This window comes from Hipposideros armiger, unplaced genomic scaffold, assembly GCF_001890085.2.
Source record: "Hipposideros armiger isolate ML-2016 unplaced genomic scaffold, ASM189008v1 scaffold_682, whole genome shotgun sequence".
NCBI classification, from domain to species: domain Eukaryota; kingdom Metazoa; phylum Chordata; class Mammalia; order Chiroptera; family Hipposideridae; genus Hipposideros; species Hipposideros armiger.
In genome coordinates, this window is record NW_017732032.1 from 819,821 (window position 1) to 834,987 (window position 15,167).

A 15,167-nucleotide genomic window follows, 5' to 3' on the forward strand; every position below is an offset into this window, starting at 1 on the left:
CTCCAGGTTGAGCTGTTGTTCAGCATCTTAGCTGTAGAGGGCAGTGTCACTGGCCCTCATATGTGGGATCCGAACCGGGGCCCTCTGGCATCCCAAACGAGTTCTTAACCATCGCACCACTCGGCCGGCCCTAGATAATATTTTTGATAGCTGTTCATCTGTCACATAATTCTGAGTGTTTTAGAAATGTAAATATGGTGACATTTTATTTTTATTATTTTTTAGACAAATTTTTTTATTTTTTATTTTAACTTTATCGGGGAACAATGTGTTTTTTTCCAGGACCCATCAGCTCCAAGTCAAGTTGTTGTCCTTCAATCTTAGTTGTGGAGGGCGCAGCTCAGCTCCAAGTCCAGTTGCCACTTTCAGTCTAGTTGTTGGGGGGTGGGGGGGGTGCAACCCACCATCCCGTGCAGGAGTCGAACCGGCAACCTTGTTGTTAAGAGCACGCGCTCTCACCAGCTGAGCCATCCTGCGCCCCTTGGCAGCTCAGTGGCAGCTCAGCTTGGGCGCAGCTCACTGGCCCATGTGGGAATTGAACCGGCAACCCTATTGCTCAGAGCTCACGCACTTAACCAACTGAGCCACCCAGCCGGCCATGCTGACATTTTAAATACATGATATAAAAAAGGTAATACTTGGTTTTCTTTTTTCCCTGATTTAGGAGCTGTGACTGATGAGAATTAAAGGCCATGGATGAAGATGGACTTGAATTACAACCACAAGAGCCAAACTCATTTTTTGATGCAACAGGTATAACTACTTGGGTTGTTCTACTTTCCAGCTACCAAATTTGGAGTTAGTTATCAAGTGGATGAATTGCTAGACTCTCACATTGATATTCACACTTAGGTATCTTATTATCTTCTCAAGCCTACAAATGTTAAAGTGAGTACATTATTCCCCTCCTTAAAAATTTGGCTCCCTCACAACCAACTCTGAGATTCTTGTCAGGAACAGTAGAAGTATCGAAATCGTAGTGTTATCTTCAGTTATTTTCATCTTGCCCAGTTAGAGCACTAAGTCCTGTTCTCCCTTTGAAATGTTTCTTGCTTACATCTCTTTATCCTACTTCTGACCACATGGACAGGCTCTAGCACCTCATTCTTAGTATGCAGTAACTTTTAAGTTATTTTTCTTACCCTAAGTCCCTTTTTATATAGCCCACCAATCAGAGTACTCATCATAAAATAACATGTGGCCCATGTCATTTCTCTGTTTATCCAGCAGGGAAAGTAGAAACCTAAGGCCCTCCACATTCTGACCCTGTCCTACTTTTACAACCCCCTCTCTAGGTTGACAAAACGAGCCTTTCGCTTCAGGAAGACGGAGTCTTACCACACTCCCCAAACTGTACAAGGAAAGTTAAATTCATGAAGCTCTAAAACTAGAAAAAAAAGTATTCACAATTTTAGATTATCCATGGTTTCAATTATATAGCATTGTAAAGTGATTGTGCTAGGTTTTATGTAAGATAGTTTTATATAACATTAGCTAGCTACCCTTATAAATAAAATATTAATGAGTTTTCCATTGGAGTTGAAATGATCATATTGTGGTATATTAAAGAAATAGCAATTAACTATATCAGGAAATTAAATATTAGTGATTTTTAATTTTAACTTTCCTTTAATCTCTAAATCCACCGGGGGTGGCTGTATGTGTATTTTTCTTAACAATTTAGGATAGTCTTTTGACTCAGGTTTGGTAATTTCAGTTTGATAATGATAAATGCAAAGTTATAATTCTTTCTTCATTAGAACATGAAGTATAACTAATGTGCCTGAGAGAGAGACTCAGCTCTTTGAGGAAAAACACACAGTATTTGCTAGCTTAATGTCACCACAGGCAAGCCTGGATCATGGGCTAAGTGGTGGCTTGAAGGGCTATTGCATTTTAGCCCTGATTGATAACACTTATGGTGCTTGTTTATCTTTAAGCAAGTCACTTAATCTGCCAGGGCCTCCGTTTTCAAATGTCCTAATAATAATGAAACCTCTCATTACAGTTTTTCAGAACACTTCCCATACATTCCCATTTGACCATCACCACAGTCCTGTGAGGTATGCATGGCAGATACTGCTGTCCACATTTTACTGATGAGGAAACCGAAACTCAGAGGTTAAATGACTTGCCCAAGGTCACAAAACTAATAAGTGTCCAAACCCTGCTCTCTGGTTTAGATTTTTTAACCATTGCTCTTGCCACTAAATGCTTTCATCTTTATGTTTGCAAAATGGAGATTACAGTAATCTATTGCTTGATATTAACATTGACAATATTGAAAACAAATGAATATAAAGCATTTTGTAGAAGTTCTATAGAAATTAAAGCAAACATACTCTATTATTTATAGATGCAATTAAAGTTGATATTAACAGGCTTTAAGATTTCCTACATTTTTTAAGGTTCTTTGGCCATTGTTGATCATTTGCGTTTGTTAAACAAAGCTATGTGTCTCTTCTGAGGGCCTGGCCAGTGACACACAATCATTGAGTTAGGCAGCTGCTTGGACTCAGCCTGGTGTGAGTCACATCCAGAAACCCTAGTCGAATGAATAGCTTTTTAGGTAAGACTTTTATAAAACTTTGCTTGCTTTTCTCTGGACCAGGAGCCAAGATACCCCATTTGTTTTATTTGATCTTACGTTATATTTTTGGCAAGGATATCAGATTTTGAGTCCTATTTGTCACATTCATTCGGAGTAATATTTACTGAGCACCATAATCTGTGCAAACTGTGTGATCTTGGTGAAGTCATTTAATCTCACTGGGCTTTTAAGTGATTCAACCCTGTACTTTCATTCTTAACTGCAGAGTGGACTCGAGTAGCGTTTCTTACATTCTGAGGACTGTCTGGGAGATTGGAGTATGGGGGATGGGAAGAGCCAGGATGGAAACAGAGGAGCCTGGGGAAGTTGGGGCAGGTCCCGCTTCAACTGTGCTCACCCTTCGTGCTCCAGAGCAGCTGCACTTGTCTTCATCTTATCTATCCACAGAGGCTCCTTTACCAGTTGCCTTTCCTCTTTAACCATGGCCTTCCAGCCCTCTTTTCATATCTGCCCCAATCCTTTTATACCCTGGATTCAGAGGATACTTTCTAAATTTCCAGTCATAAATGGAGGATATTGGTGGGATATGGTACCAGAACAAAGGGGGAGAAAGGAGAAAAATAGAAGGGAAGTAAAAGAAATACATAGGAGAGATGGAAAGAAGAAAAGGTATGAATTGAGAAGAGAGAAATGGAGCAAGAAGGAAAAGAAATGGAAAACATATACTGAAGGACAATGGTATATTTGCCACCTGAAGTTGCTTTACTTAATAATTTTTTGTAATCATTCCTTAAATAGTTATGCACATGGGCTTAATTTTAGTGAGCCTAGAATTTTACTTTTCATGAATATTTTTTTTTATGACTGCCTCAATTGCTTTGTTTTTCTATTTCCTTATCAATTAATTGATTTGGCAGGAGTATAAAGGTTCTTGTATTAAAATTTTTCATTTCTGAAATGATTAAAAAGTAGATTCCCTCTTTATTTCTTTAATCTATGTTAATGTTTGAGAAAACTGAGGAGCTAGTCTGTTTTCCTGGTAGAAATTAAATAACATTTATATTAATTGAGGTCGTCATGAATGCCAGCTGAAATTTGTGACTTAAAATTTTTTTTTTTTAAGGTGCTACACACATGGATGGTGATCAAATTGTTGTGGAAGTACAAGAAACTGTTTTTGTTTCAGATGTTGTGGATTCAGACATAACTGTGCATAACTTTGTTCCTGATGACCCAGACTCAGTGGTAATCCAAGATGTTATCGAGGACGTTGTTATAGAAGATGTTCAGTGCCCAGATATCATGGAAGAAGCAGATGTATCTGAAACGGTCATCATTCCTGAGCAAGTGCTGGACTCAGATGTAACCGAAGAAGTTTCTTTAGCACATTGCACAGTCCCAGATGATGTTTTAGCTTCCGACATTACTTCAGCGTCAATGTCTATCCCAGAACACGTCCTGACAGGCGAATCCATACATGTGTCTGACGTTGGACACGTTGAACACGTGGTTCATGATAGTGTAGTAGAGGCAGAAATCGTCACTGATCCTCTGACAACTGACGTAGTTTCAGAAGAAGTGTTGGTAGCAGATTGTGCCTCTGAAGCAGTCATAGATGCCAACGGGATCCCTGTGGACCAACAAGATGATGACAAAAGCAACTGTGAGGACTACCTTATGATTTCCTGTAAGTCTTGGGGTACAGTGACTGTCTTTCCCAGGGGTGAAATTTTCTTGACTTCCATAAAATTAAAAGTAAATTTCATAGACCTTCCTGCATTGTTTCAGTTTGGAGCCTATAAGATAACTCAAAATTAAGAAAAGTGAAATGGTACACAGTAAAGAGTCATTTCTCGATTAGGATGCAATAGAAAGATGAGATTTCTTAAGCCTAGAAAGACAGAGATGGAAAGGAATAGAACTGAACTTTTGTGAAATCATGAAGGATGTGATTAGGCTGTTACCAGCCTTTATTAGAATTGGGAACCCCCTTGAAAGTTAAAAGGATTTCAACTTGGGGAAAAAAGTGTATAACCAAACTACTTATATTCTTGTATATGGATGTACAGTACTACTTATCTAATACTTATGTCCATATGTAAAATATTCTTTATATAACATACAGTATGAAAAAGAGCTCTGGCATAGCTTTGAAACACAGATGATTCTAAAACATGATTTCAAGTATGATGAACTCAGGTTATTGAAGAAAACTAAGGTGTTTTAGAACACACTTCTAAGTGTTTAACTTAATGTCTGGGAGGATAGCTGTGTCTTTGTACAACAGATTTCGTGGTACCACTTTCAGAGAGGAAGTCCTGACTTGGATAGACCACACTTCTGACCCAGTATGGAAATTCCTATGCCTTTAGGAACTAAACGTCAAACAAATAAAGACCCACAGACTGACTATTTGCTTATATAAATTCACAAGACTGTTTCTTTGCTTGAATACCTATTATAATGCAGGAATTGAATATAACATATATTAGAGTCCAACATTTTAGTAAATACCTTTTAAAATTCTTGAGATTTTGGAAATCAGAGATTCTTTGTGTAAAGGGGAAGAAAAACACCTTCATTCAACATGTTTATTGAGGTCCCTACTATGTGTCAGACATTGTTGTAGGTAGTGCAGCTATGGATATGTGCTATGTAAAAAGCATACATAAAACCATTGTCCTTGGAGAGCTTATAGTCTACTGCGGAAGAGAAACAGAGGTTGCACTGTGATGCTGAGATGTGACTAAATTGCTATGCGGACAGGATGGAGTTGCTGACCTTTGAATTCAGGGACGAGTTCTAGTTTTACAAGATGAAGAAGGGCATGGGAGGGAGGGAGACATTCTAGGGAAATGGTAAAAAAAAAAGATCCTGGCCTTTGCTGGGAATGATGGGAACGCTGTAGGACGTGCATGTGTATATTTGTGCACTTTCTGTTTAATTCCTTAGAATAAATTTCTAGAAATAGAATTGCCAGATCAGGGTATACTACAAATCTGGTTATATTGTCTTGGTGTTTTGCCTAGTAGAACTCCCCCCACAACGTTTATAAGCATGTCCATTTCCCCACACTCTGCCCAACACAGGGTATTCTTTTCCTTTTTAGTTTTTGCCAGTCTGACAGGGAAAAATACGGTATCCTGTTTCAAGTTTGAATTTATTTTAGGAAGAGAATCCTGGTGGCAATATGGACTGAGAATAGATGAGGGAGAGATGAGTGGCAGAGAACAGTTGAAATGGTTCATGTATGATGAGATCAAGAAGGTCCTACGTACCTTCAGAGTAATGGAGACAGAAGGGGAGCTGGATTCAAGAGGGGTTAGGAAGTAAAATGGACGCGATTCGGTGACAAAACAGGGGTAGGTGTTTGAAGGAGAAAGAATTCAAGGAGAACCCTAAGGTTTCTACCTTGGGAGATGGGGTGCCTGGTCATGCCATTAGCTGAGAGGAGGAAATAGGAGAGCCAGGGTCAGAAAGTAAAAGGAGTGTTTGAATGTTGGGAGCTGTTTTCCCTGTGCAGCAAATTCACCTGCTGATATAGAAGAACATGCAGTGGTTGGGCGGAAAGCTGAAGGATAGTGGCAAAGGGTCGAAAAGCTTTTGTCTTAATGGGGATGGGCCAGGGCAGGAAGCTAAGAGCTAGTAAGATAGATTGCTGAATTGCATTGAGATGGGATTCTAAGTTTGTATGAAAGATGCTCTGTTTGCTATGAAAATGCTATTTTAAAATACCACCGCCAGATTTTCTATCTCCAAGACCAGGCAACCCAGGGGCAAGTCTGGAGAAAGTAGGGAGTTGGGTTCGTTGCGCTTTATGAAGGGAAGTACCTGGTGAAGTACTTAAGAAAAAGTACTCTTGGTTCTCCTTGACTTCTCTTTCCATTTTCTGCCTGTTCTATCTTCTTAAACTTGGTTGCTAAAGAGTAAAATGCATGGTTTTGGTTTGACTTTTAGCTGCACAGTATCTCTTCCCTTTTTTACTCTTTTAGGAAGTTCAACCCTCCAAGAAAGTCATCAAAAAACCCAGAAGTTGCTTTAGTAACACTTGACATAGTGTACTAGATTGTTGTGTTACAGAGTCCAGACTTGTAAATTTTTCATTCAAAATCTTATTTATAGTCATATTTCTTTTAGGCCCTGGATTTCTGCTAATTTATATAGATTTTAATGTTCCTGAAAAAATAAAAAGGACACAAACTGCTATTGTAGTGTATTTTAGTATATTTTATATGTGTATATATATTTTAAAATAATAGTTATAATTTGTTCCCTTTCTTTTAAGGTAGACTGTTACATCTAAGCCCAAAGAATACAAAGAACACACACACAGGTTATGTTATTCCCCTACTTTATTGTAATGAAATGGTTGGCTTGATTTTAAATTGGGTTTAGGAATGGTGACTTTTGGTAGTATCTTTGGTCTTCTCTATTATACAGGTACTTCTTCATTCTTTTTTTCTCCCCTCTGCACCATCATCCCTCTTCCCTTCAAAGTAATATCATGTTAAAATTTTTAATTTGCTGTTGGCTTTGGAATCAAACCAGTTGAATGCCTTGCGATCTTGGGATTAATTAGCACTTCCCTTGTTTCTGCCTCTTGGTAAAGATATTTCTTTCATGCTGCATTTTAACCTAAAACCTATATTGATTTCAGAAGTTTGGGATTGACAAGGACTTGGTAATAAGCATATAGAGGAACTATGTCCTGATTTTATCTGTGATAGAGAATGCTGAGATACCATTGTTCACAGTCAGCTGAATGCTTTTCGTAATATGATGGTAGATGGTAGTAGCTCTGAATTCCTGTGATATTTATTTATCACTTCATAGGCCAAAGAAGAACGTGAACAGATGTCCAAATACTTTTTCTTTAAAAATTTCAGTAAGTCATTGAATCTAAGAGCCTAATGAACAGCCTTTATAAAGTTTTTAGTGTCCATCTGATCAGATTTCTTCCCTCTGAAGGTGTCATTTAAAATGATGATGAAGTAGCAGTCTTCATTCTTCATGTGTCACAGTAGTGTATATTGACACAAATGCTGTTTGTCACAGTATAGCTGCCTTTGAGGCCAGGGTAACCTCTTTATCTAGTCTTTGTAGTCTAGATGTTATGATTGCTTCTAAATTGATTGTATGTTTCTTGAGGACAGAAACTGTCCACTGCATCTTAGCCACTCATGTATCACATATGATTAAATGCTATGCATATTAGTTGTGAAATATTTATTGAGTAAATGAGTATATAAATGTTATAGCTGAAAGTCTATGGACAGCATGCCTCATCCAAGGTATTAACGATACATTCTTCCTTCCCAGTAGCAATTGGCTCTTATTTGGTTCTGGTCGAGCTAGGTATGGTAATACTGCTTTATGGTGCTTAGGATTTTTCTGGTTCTCTGAGAGGTGGAGTGTTTGTCATTCATTTGTTTCTTCAAGTTGTTTCTTCTCCTTAATCTGAGACAGCTACTGGACATCTGTAATTTCTTTGCAGTGGTCTTCAACCTCCTGGAGTTTCTCTTGGCAGCTTCATAGCCAAGATACTATTTTGTGAAATACCAGTTTGTACAGTAGGGAAAGTTGGAGAAGCTCCGGTGATGATGAGTCAAGCACAGCCTTACAATAGCTGCAGGAAACAAATATTCTTGGAGTGCCTCTGATATTAACGTGATCAATGAGATGTCACTCTAGATCTTGTTGATACCTCCCGTGTCTTTTAATTAGAACAGGTAGAAGATGAGCAGGAGTTAGGTGTTCCTTTCTAAGCCTAGATTCAGCATAAGTGTTGAAATAACTTTTTTGGTAATAGCTTTATACACACATACCATACAGTTCACCCATTTAAAGTGTGCATTTGAATGGTTTTATATATTCACAAACTTGTGCAACCATCATCACAACCAATTCTAGAAAATTTTCATTATTCCAAAGAGAAACCCCAATACCCTTTAGCTGTTACTCCCATCAACCCTCTCCATCTCCTTCTACTCTAAGCAACCCCCAATCCACTTTCTGTCTCTCTGGATTTGCCTATCCTGGACATTTCATATAAATGGACTTCTATAATATGTGGTCTTTTGTGACCGGCTCCTTTCACTTAGCATAATGTTTTCAACAATTATTCATGTTGTAGCACGTGTCAGCACTTCATTCCCTTTTTTCTCCTCTGTTAACTGGCACCACATTTCCTTTCTTGAAGAATCAAAAGTTTTATTTGAATCTTTCCCATTTTTCATTCCCCATATTCAATCAATAGCCATGACCTATTAGTTTTGTCTTTGCAGTATTTCTTGGGTCCACATCTTTTTTTCCTTTAATATCAATGTTTGTGTACAGTTTTTGTGCACATTTGTTTTCATTTCTCATAATACATAAGAGTGGAATTGCCAGGTCATATTGTTATACTATACTATGTTTAACCTTTTGAGGAACTGCCAGGCTTTTCTAAAGTGGCTGCCTAGTTTGCATTTCCACCAGCAGTGTATGAATTTCCAATTTCTCCACGTCCTCTGCAGCACTTGTTAATACTCTCTTTTATTTTTTAATTTTTTAAAAAGATTTTTATTGGGGAATTGGGGGATGGGAGCAGCGCTGGGGAATTGGGGGAAGGGGAACAGACAAATTGCTGTCCTTTTGTTCTTCAGTCTAGTTGTGGAGGACGTTTCACTGGCCCAAGTTGGCACCATCATTGCGCTCTTCCTGGGTGAGGCAGATCAGTCGCCGGCTTCTGCATGGCCGCTCACTGCGGCTGCTGGCCACTCATGCTGGCTGCTGGCTACACACGGTAGCCCATGGCAACCCACTGCAGCAGGGGCTGCAGCCTACGCTGTCGCCAGCGACTCACGGCAGCCCAGCTCCAGGTTGAGCTGTTGTTCAGCATCTTAGCTGTAGAGGGCAGTGTCACTGGCCCTCATATGTGGAATCCGAACCGGGGACCTCTGGCGTCCCAAGCCAGTTCTTAACCAACGCGCCACTCAGCCGACCCAATACACTCTTTTAGATCATAGCCATCCTAGTGGATGTGAAGTGGTATCCTGTTGTGGTTTTCATTTGCATTTCCCTGATAGCTAATGATGTTGAGCATCTTTTCATGTACTTCTTGGATATTTGTATATATTCTTTGGAGGAGTGTCTATCCAGATCCTCTGCCCTCTTTTAAATTAGTTATTTGTTTTTTTATTATATATAAAGAATTATATATAAATATAATTATATATGTGATTTATATATTCTAGATACAAATCCTTTATAAGATATGTGATTTGCAAATATTTTCTCCTTTTGTCAGTTGTCTCTACTTTTTTGATAGTGCCCTTTGATGCACAAAAGTTTTAAATTTTGATGAAGTCCAATTTATCTCCATTTTTTTTTGTTGCTTATGCTTTTGGTGTCATATTTAAGAAATTGTTACCTAATCCAAGGTCACGTGGATTTATACCTGATTCCTTCTAGGATTTTTATAGTTTTAGCTTTTATATTAAGGCTTTGATCCATTTTGAGTTTATTTTTGTATATGGTGTGTGGTGAGGAGTTAAGTTAACTTTTTGGCATGTGGATATTCAGTTACCCCAGCACCATTTGTTGAAAAGACTATTCTTTCCCCATTGTTTCAGCACCCTTGTTGTATCCATTCCATTTATATGTCTCTCTTTATACTAATTTCATGCTGTCAGGAGTGGGTAGTGGATTGCAAAATTTACTACCCTAAATATTAAAGTCTAAAATTTAAAGTGCAGGCAAAATGCATAATTCGATTTTAAAAGGATTAGCAAAATTAATGTGGTAGTGACATAATGCATTCTTATGGAAGACAAGGGTAACATCAAAGGAAACAGCTAATGTGCCTGTGCAGCATGGGGTCCCTTCTGCCAAAAAACACGCATTTAACCAGAGAGCCTCTATTCTAATGTAAACCTATATATGATGCTTCATTTCTACTATACATTTTAATAAAATATTGCTTCCATTTATTTTAAGCAGTTTTAAAAGAGACAAATTAACAAATTATAGCAAATAATTTAAGTTTAGACCCCTTTAAACTAGTTTGGTTAAGTGAAAGAATGTCACCATTTTTAACACGTTGATTATAAAATTAGAAATTTTGCTTTGTACAGACCATAACTTTAATAAAGCTTTTTGATGACAGTGAGTATGGAGTAATAATATATCTGTGTTCTCTCCATTCAGTTGTTTTTATATTCTATGGCCAATGACTTTTTCATTAAGATAAAGTTGTATTAAAACACTGTTTTCTACAATATGCAACTATTATAAAAGCTGAATGTTAAATCATTAGATTGCTTAGTTCTTAACTAGTTCTTATTAAATAAACTCTTTTGGTCTGGTGGCATATATATAATTGAAGTCCATTTGAATTAATATTTCAGAGGAGGAGCTCAGGTGCTAATGTGTGCAGAATGCTTTCAGACTCATCAGACACATCTTCTAATGACCAATTGGCATTTCTATCAGAAGACATAATTTAATTTGTTTGGTGAGATTTGTTGTTAATGAAGCTCTTTTTCAGGGGAAAAATTTTCAGGATTGTGTTTGTGGTTTGAATTGTTATCAAGTCAATATGGACAATTTAAAATTTTTTTTTAAACTTAAGCCTTACTTATCCCAAGAAAGATTATTTAGTTAGATATTTGTAACAAGTTGGTGGTAATAAAAATAGGTAATAATAAACCTTTAATAAATAGTATCTCTGTGCCAGAACTTAATATATATTATTTTCCTTACAACAACCCTATAATGTTTGTATTATCACTATTTTACAGATTGGGTAACTGAGGCTCAGTTTAAGTAACTTGTCCAAGGTTACTCATTCAGCTAGCCTTAGGATAAAGATTTGAAATCAAGCGTGTTTTATTCCAGAGTGTCTACTTTCTACTCTCATATTGTCTTTCTCCGTTTGTGTGTGTGTGTGTGTGTGTGTGTGTGTGTGTGTGTGTGTGTGTGTGTGCGCACGCGCGCGCTTGTGTTTATATGTATTGGATTGTCGGAAAAGTCATGACATTTTTCTATGTTTTTCATTGCAAAAATGTGTCATGACTTTCCTGACAACTCAATATGTGTGTTTAAAGTTAATACTACAAAGCAGTAGAGTTTGGGATAAATAGTGATTATTGGTAGATGGAGGAGGCAAATAGAAGTCCAGTGATTACTAAAATTTACAGTATTATTGAATACCCAATTTCAACAATGTTAGGAAATAATTTGGAGGAGAGTTAAACATTTTCTTAGGTAACTCTTTATAGCAGAAGCTACCCCTACAGCCTCATACCCTATTCCATTGGTTTTCTACCTAAAAAACGTTTTTTGCCCAATTTATGTTTATATGGAAAAAAGGAATCGTATGTAAACTTTTTATTGTTTATGTTTACTTTTCTTATGTCTTCATTCAAAAGCATTTATTAATCAGCCATGATAAGTTAGGAACCCTGCAAGCTGTTAGAGAGTTCACAGTCTTGGAGAGAAGACAAACGGAAACAGGTAATTACAGTTGAGTGTGAAAAGATCTATAACTGGATATACAGAGTGTTTTGGAAGCACTCACGGAGGAAATGGTGGGAAATTTTTGGTGCACTTGAGTGAGCTAAATGCTATGAAAGTGTTATAAACCAGAGTTCCGTGAAACCTTGGTTGAAGACATAAATGAATTTGTTTCATCTCTCCTCCTATTCATTTTTTCCGCCCTCCCGTAGTTTGAAGCAAATTCCACATACCATTTCATTCATAAGGATTTCAGTATATATTTCTCAAAGACAGGGATTTGAAACAAAGCAATAATACCATTATTACATCTTTAAAAAATAATTTGGGGTGAACTCAATTTGAAGCATGAATAGAATGTTCAGTGGGTGGCTGAGGAGGGAGGAATGGCAGAAAGGAGAGCGTATTTAAGGGCACGAGGTGTGAAAGGTCTTTGAGTGTTCAGAGACTTTTTCTTTGGGGTGCAGATGTCTTTGGTGAGGAGAAGGGAGGAAACTGAGAAGTAAGAGTGGCAAAGTAGGGCACAGATCAAAGGCCCTTGAATACACTAAGAAGCCTGCTCTACCTTTCTGATGTAGGGAGCTGTTAAAGTGTTGTAAGCAGATTAATAATTTGCTTCAATTTATGGTTTAGAAAGGTCATCTTAGTGGCAATATTGAGAATGGACAGATAGGAGTAAAATCAGAAACAAAAAGTACACTATGAGAGTTGTGTAGGTAAGCAACAGAAAATGCTAATTTGAAAGTAGCTTCTGTCAATAGAGTTTGGCAGATACTGCTTCATGACACATTTAGGAAGTAGAATTTGGATTAAATTTAGGGTTGAGGAAGAGGGAGGGTGTGAACCTCCCTGCCTGGTTTCTGGCTTGTACAGCTGGGCAGATGGCAAACCCATTAACTAGAGGCGGAGCACATTTAGACATGTTGGAGATCTGTCTGCAGGGGTGCTGCATGCAGCTGTGAACGGTCCAGCTGCAGTATGAATGGCACCCCTGCCGATGGGGAGTGTGGTGGCCTTGGCTTTCAGTTTAGGGGTTTTGACTAGTTGGTCTGATGTTAGCTCCTAATTAAGCACAGCCCTGGTCATAGTAGATATCCAATAAAAAGTGGTTCAGGGAATTAATGAATAAATAAGTCCAATCCCCTGTGTTTACTGCATAAACGCTGAAGATCGATACAATCTAATGGTTTAGAATCTAATGATTCTAGGGGCTATTAGCACAGAAGACATGATAAAATATTTGTTTATTTCTTTGTTCTACAGGCTGATCGTTGCATATATCATCATTATTTTTATATATGCACTCTATCAATTTTGTACCAAATTACCATTTGGTAAAACCACAGGATAAAATTTTAGAATTTTAAAAACACATTTCCACATGGGAATGTTTCTGAAATGTAAGAAAAGTCTTATTTAGTAAACTAAGAATATTTTAGAGAAGATATGTTAAACAAACTTTAAGCTTGTTCTGGTAAAATTCAAAAGGCTTCTGTTAATCCATCAGAAATTATTGTGTCTTTATTGTAGACACTGAGATTTATTTAGAAATCAACACTAAAATTAATGAATGAAGAGTTCTCAGCTTAATGTTCAATCTGGATGTCAGATTTATGCCAAGAATAAAGTGCTCAAATAAGGCAAAGATGTTGTAGTCCTCCCCTCTCCTCACCACAAAAAAGAGTGGGCACAAGGTCAGTCTACATCTTGTAAGTCTTAGAACCAGTTGGTGCTTTAGATTGGCCTTGTGACTCGTATTTACTGTTTGCTTGAGACCAAGACAGAATCATCCGACAGCTTGCCCTATGAACTGGTCTGTGATTACTTTGTGGGGTAATGGGGGTTGGGGAGGGAAAAGAGAGGGAAAGAGAGGAGGCGGGGAGAGAACATGCCTCTCTCCTTTCAGGATCTTAAAGAAGCAACACCGTGTATGGAAAGAGCACCCGCAGCTTAGAGTCAGCCAGCCTTCCATTTGGATTGTTCCTTCCATTAGGAACAGCCAGCCCTGCTGTTCACTAGCTGTACAAAGTTGAGCAAGTTACTGACTTCTTTTTGGCCTTAGTTTCCTTATTTGTGAAATGGCAGTAATACTGCCTGACCTGCAGGGTCACTGTGAGCATTAGAGATCACTTGCACCAGGCACCCAGCACAGCATGCCTGTCAGGAACTGCTAGCCATTGTTATTGTTGTTACCATGCACACAGTCTCTCTGTTGCTGGTGTCATCCGGCTAGCAAAGCTAACTGCACTGGCTTCACTCAACACCTTCCTGTTGTCCCGTCAGGGAACTCTTGGGTAAATGCAGGCACAGGGTGGGATTATAGTAGTCATTCCTTTCTTTTTCCCCTGAACTTATAGTATTAAGAAGTCAGTTCTTGGTTAACTAGGTTTAGCTAACTAAATTTTAGACCACTTCAGTGCAGTTTGGCAAATAAAAATTTATACAAGTGGACATTTTGGTCAACATTACTCAAGTAGTAGTTCGCCATCATCAGAAGTGTCTGGACACTGATGGTAACCACTTTGAGCACCTCTTGTCATTGAAGAAGTCAGACGTGACTTGTATTCATTTTTTGTTATCAGTATATATTGAACATTAAAATTTGAATACAGTTTTTTCTTTGTTAAAATGTGTATACATTTTTGGGCACCCTTTGTATTTTTCATTAATTGTACCATTCTACAGATACTGTAACTTAGGACAGGCACTTGAATGGCTCTGATCCTTTAATTCCCATTTGTAGAAGGAGGCTAACTTCATTAAACCTTTGAACCTTTTTCCAGGAAAGCTTCAAAAATTAAAGCAGATCAGATTATAACCAAATCTTTGAAGTCTTTTAGAGGCTTTATAAAAAAAATAAGATGGAATTTTAACTCCTGAAAAAGGGTTCCTGAAGAGGGTAAAAGGAGGCCTCAAAGTGAACTTTTTTTTTTTTTTTAAAGATTTTTATTGGGGGGATGGGAACAGCACTGGGGAATTGGGGGAAGGGGAACAGACATGTTCCTGTCTTTTTGTTCTTCAGTCTAGTTGTGGAGGACGTTGCTTCACTGGCCCAAGCTGGCACCATCATTGCGCTCTTCCCGAGTGAGGCAGATCAGTCGTCGGCTTCTGGACGGCCGCT

The 15,167-nt window shown here is 38.0% G+C and overlaps 1 protein-coding gene across 7 annotated transcripts in view; it reads left to right on the forward strand.

The window, feature by feature from the left end:
• ZFX (zinc finger protein X-linked) overlaps positions 1 to 15,167 on the forward strand; it is a 51,834-nt gene that overhangs the window by 18,721 nt on the left and 17,946 nt on the right. For 6 of the 7 annotated variants that reach the window (XM_019626534.1, XM_019626538.1, XM_019626532.1 and 3 more), the window contains 2 exons: positions 665 to 753; positions 3,675 to 4,238. In XM_019626534.1, the coding sequence (XP_019482079.1) occupies positions 693 to 753; positions 3,675 to 4,238 (625 nt within the window). In that variant the 5' untranslated portion in view covers positions 665 to 692. Of the gene's footprint in view, positions 1 to 664; positions 754 to 2,008; positions 2,064 to 3,674; positions 4,239 to 15,167 lie in introns of those variants that run through there. The other variant, XM_019626537.1, reaches the window with a different exon arrangement.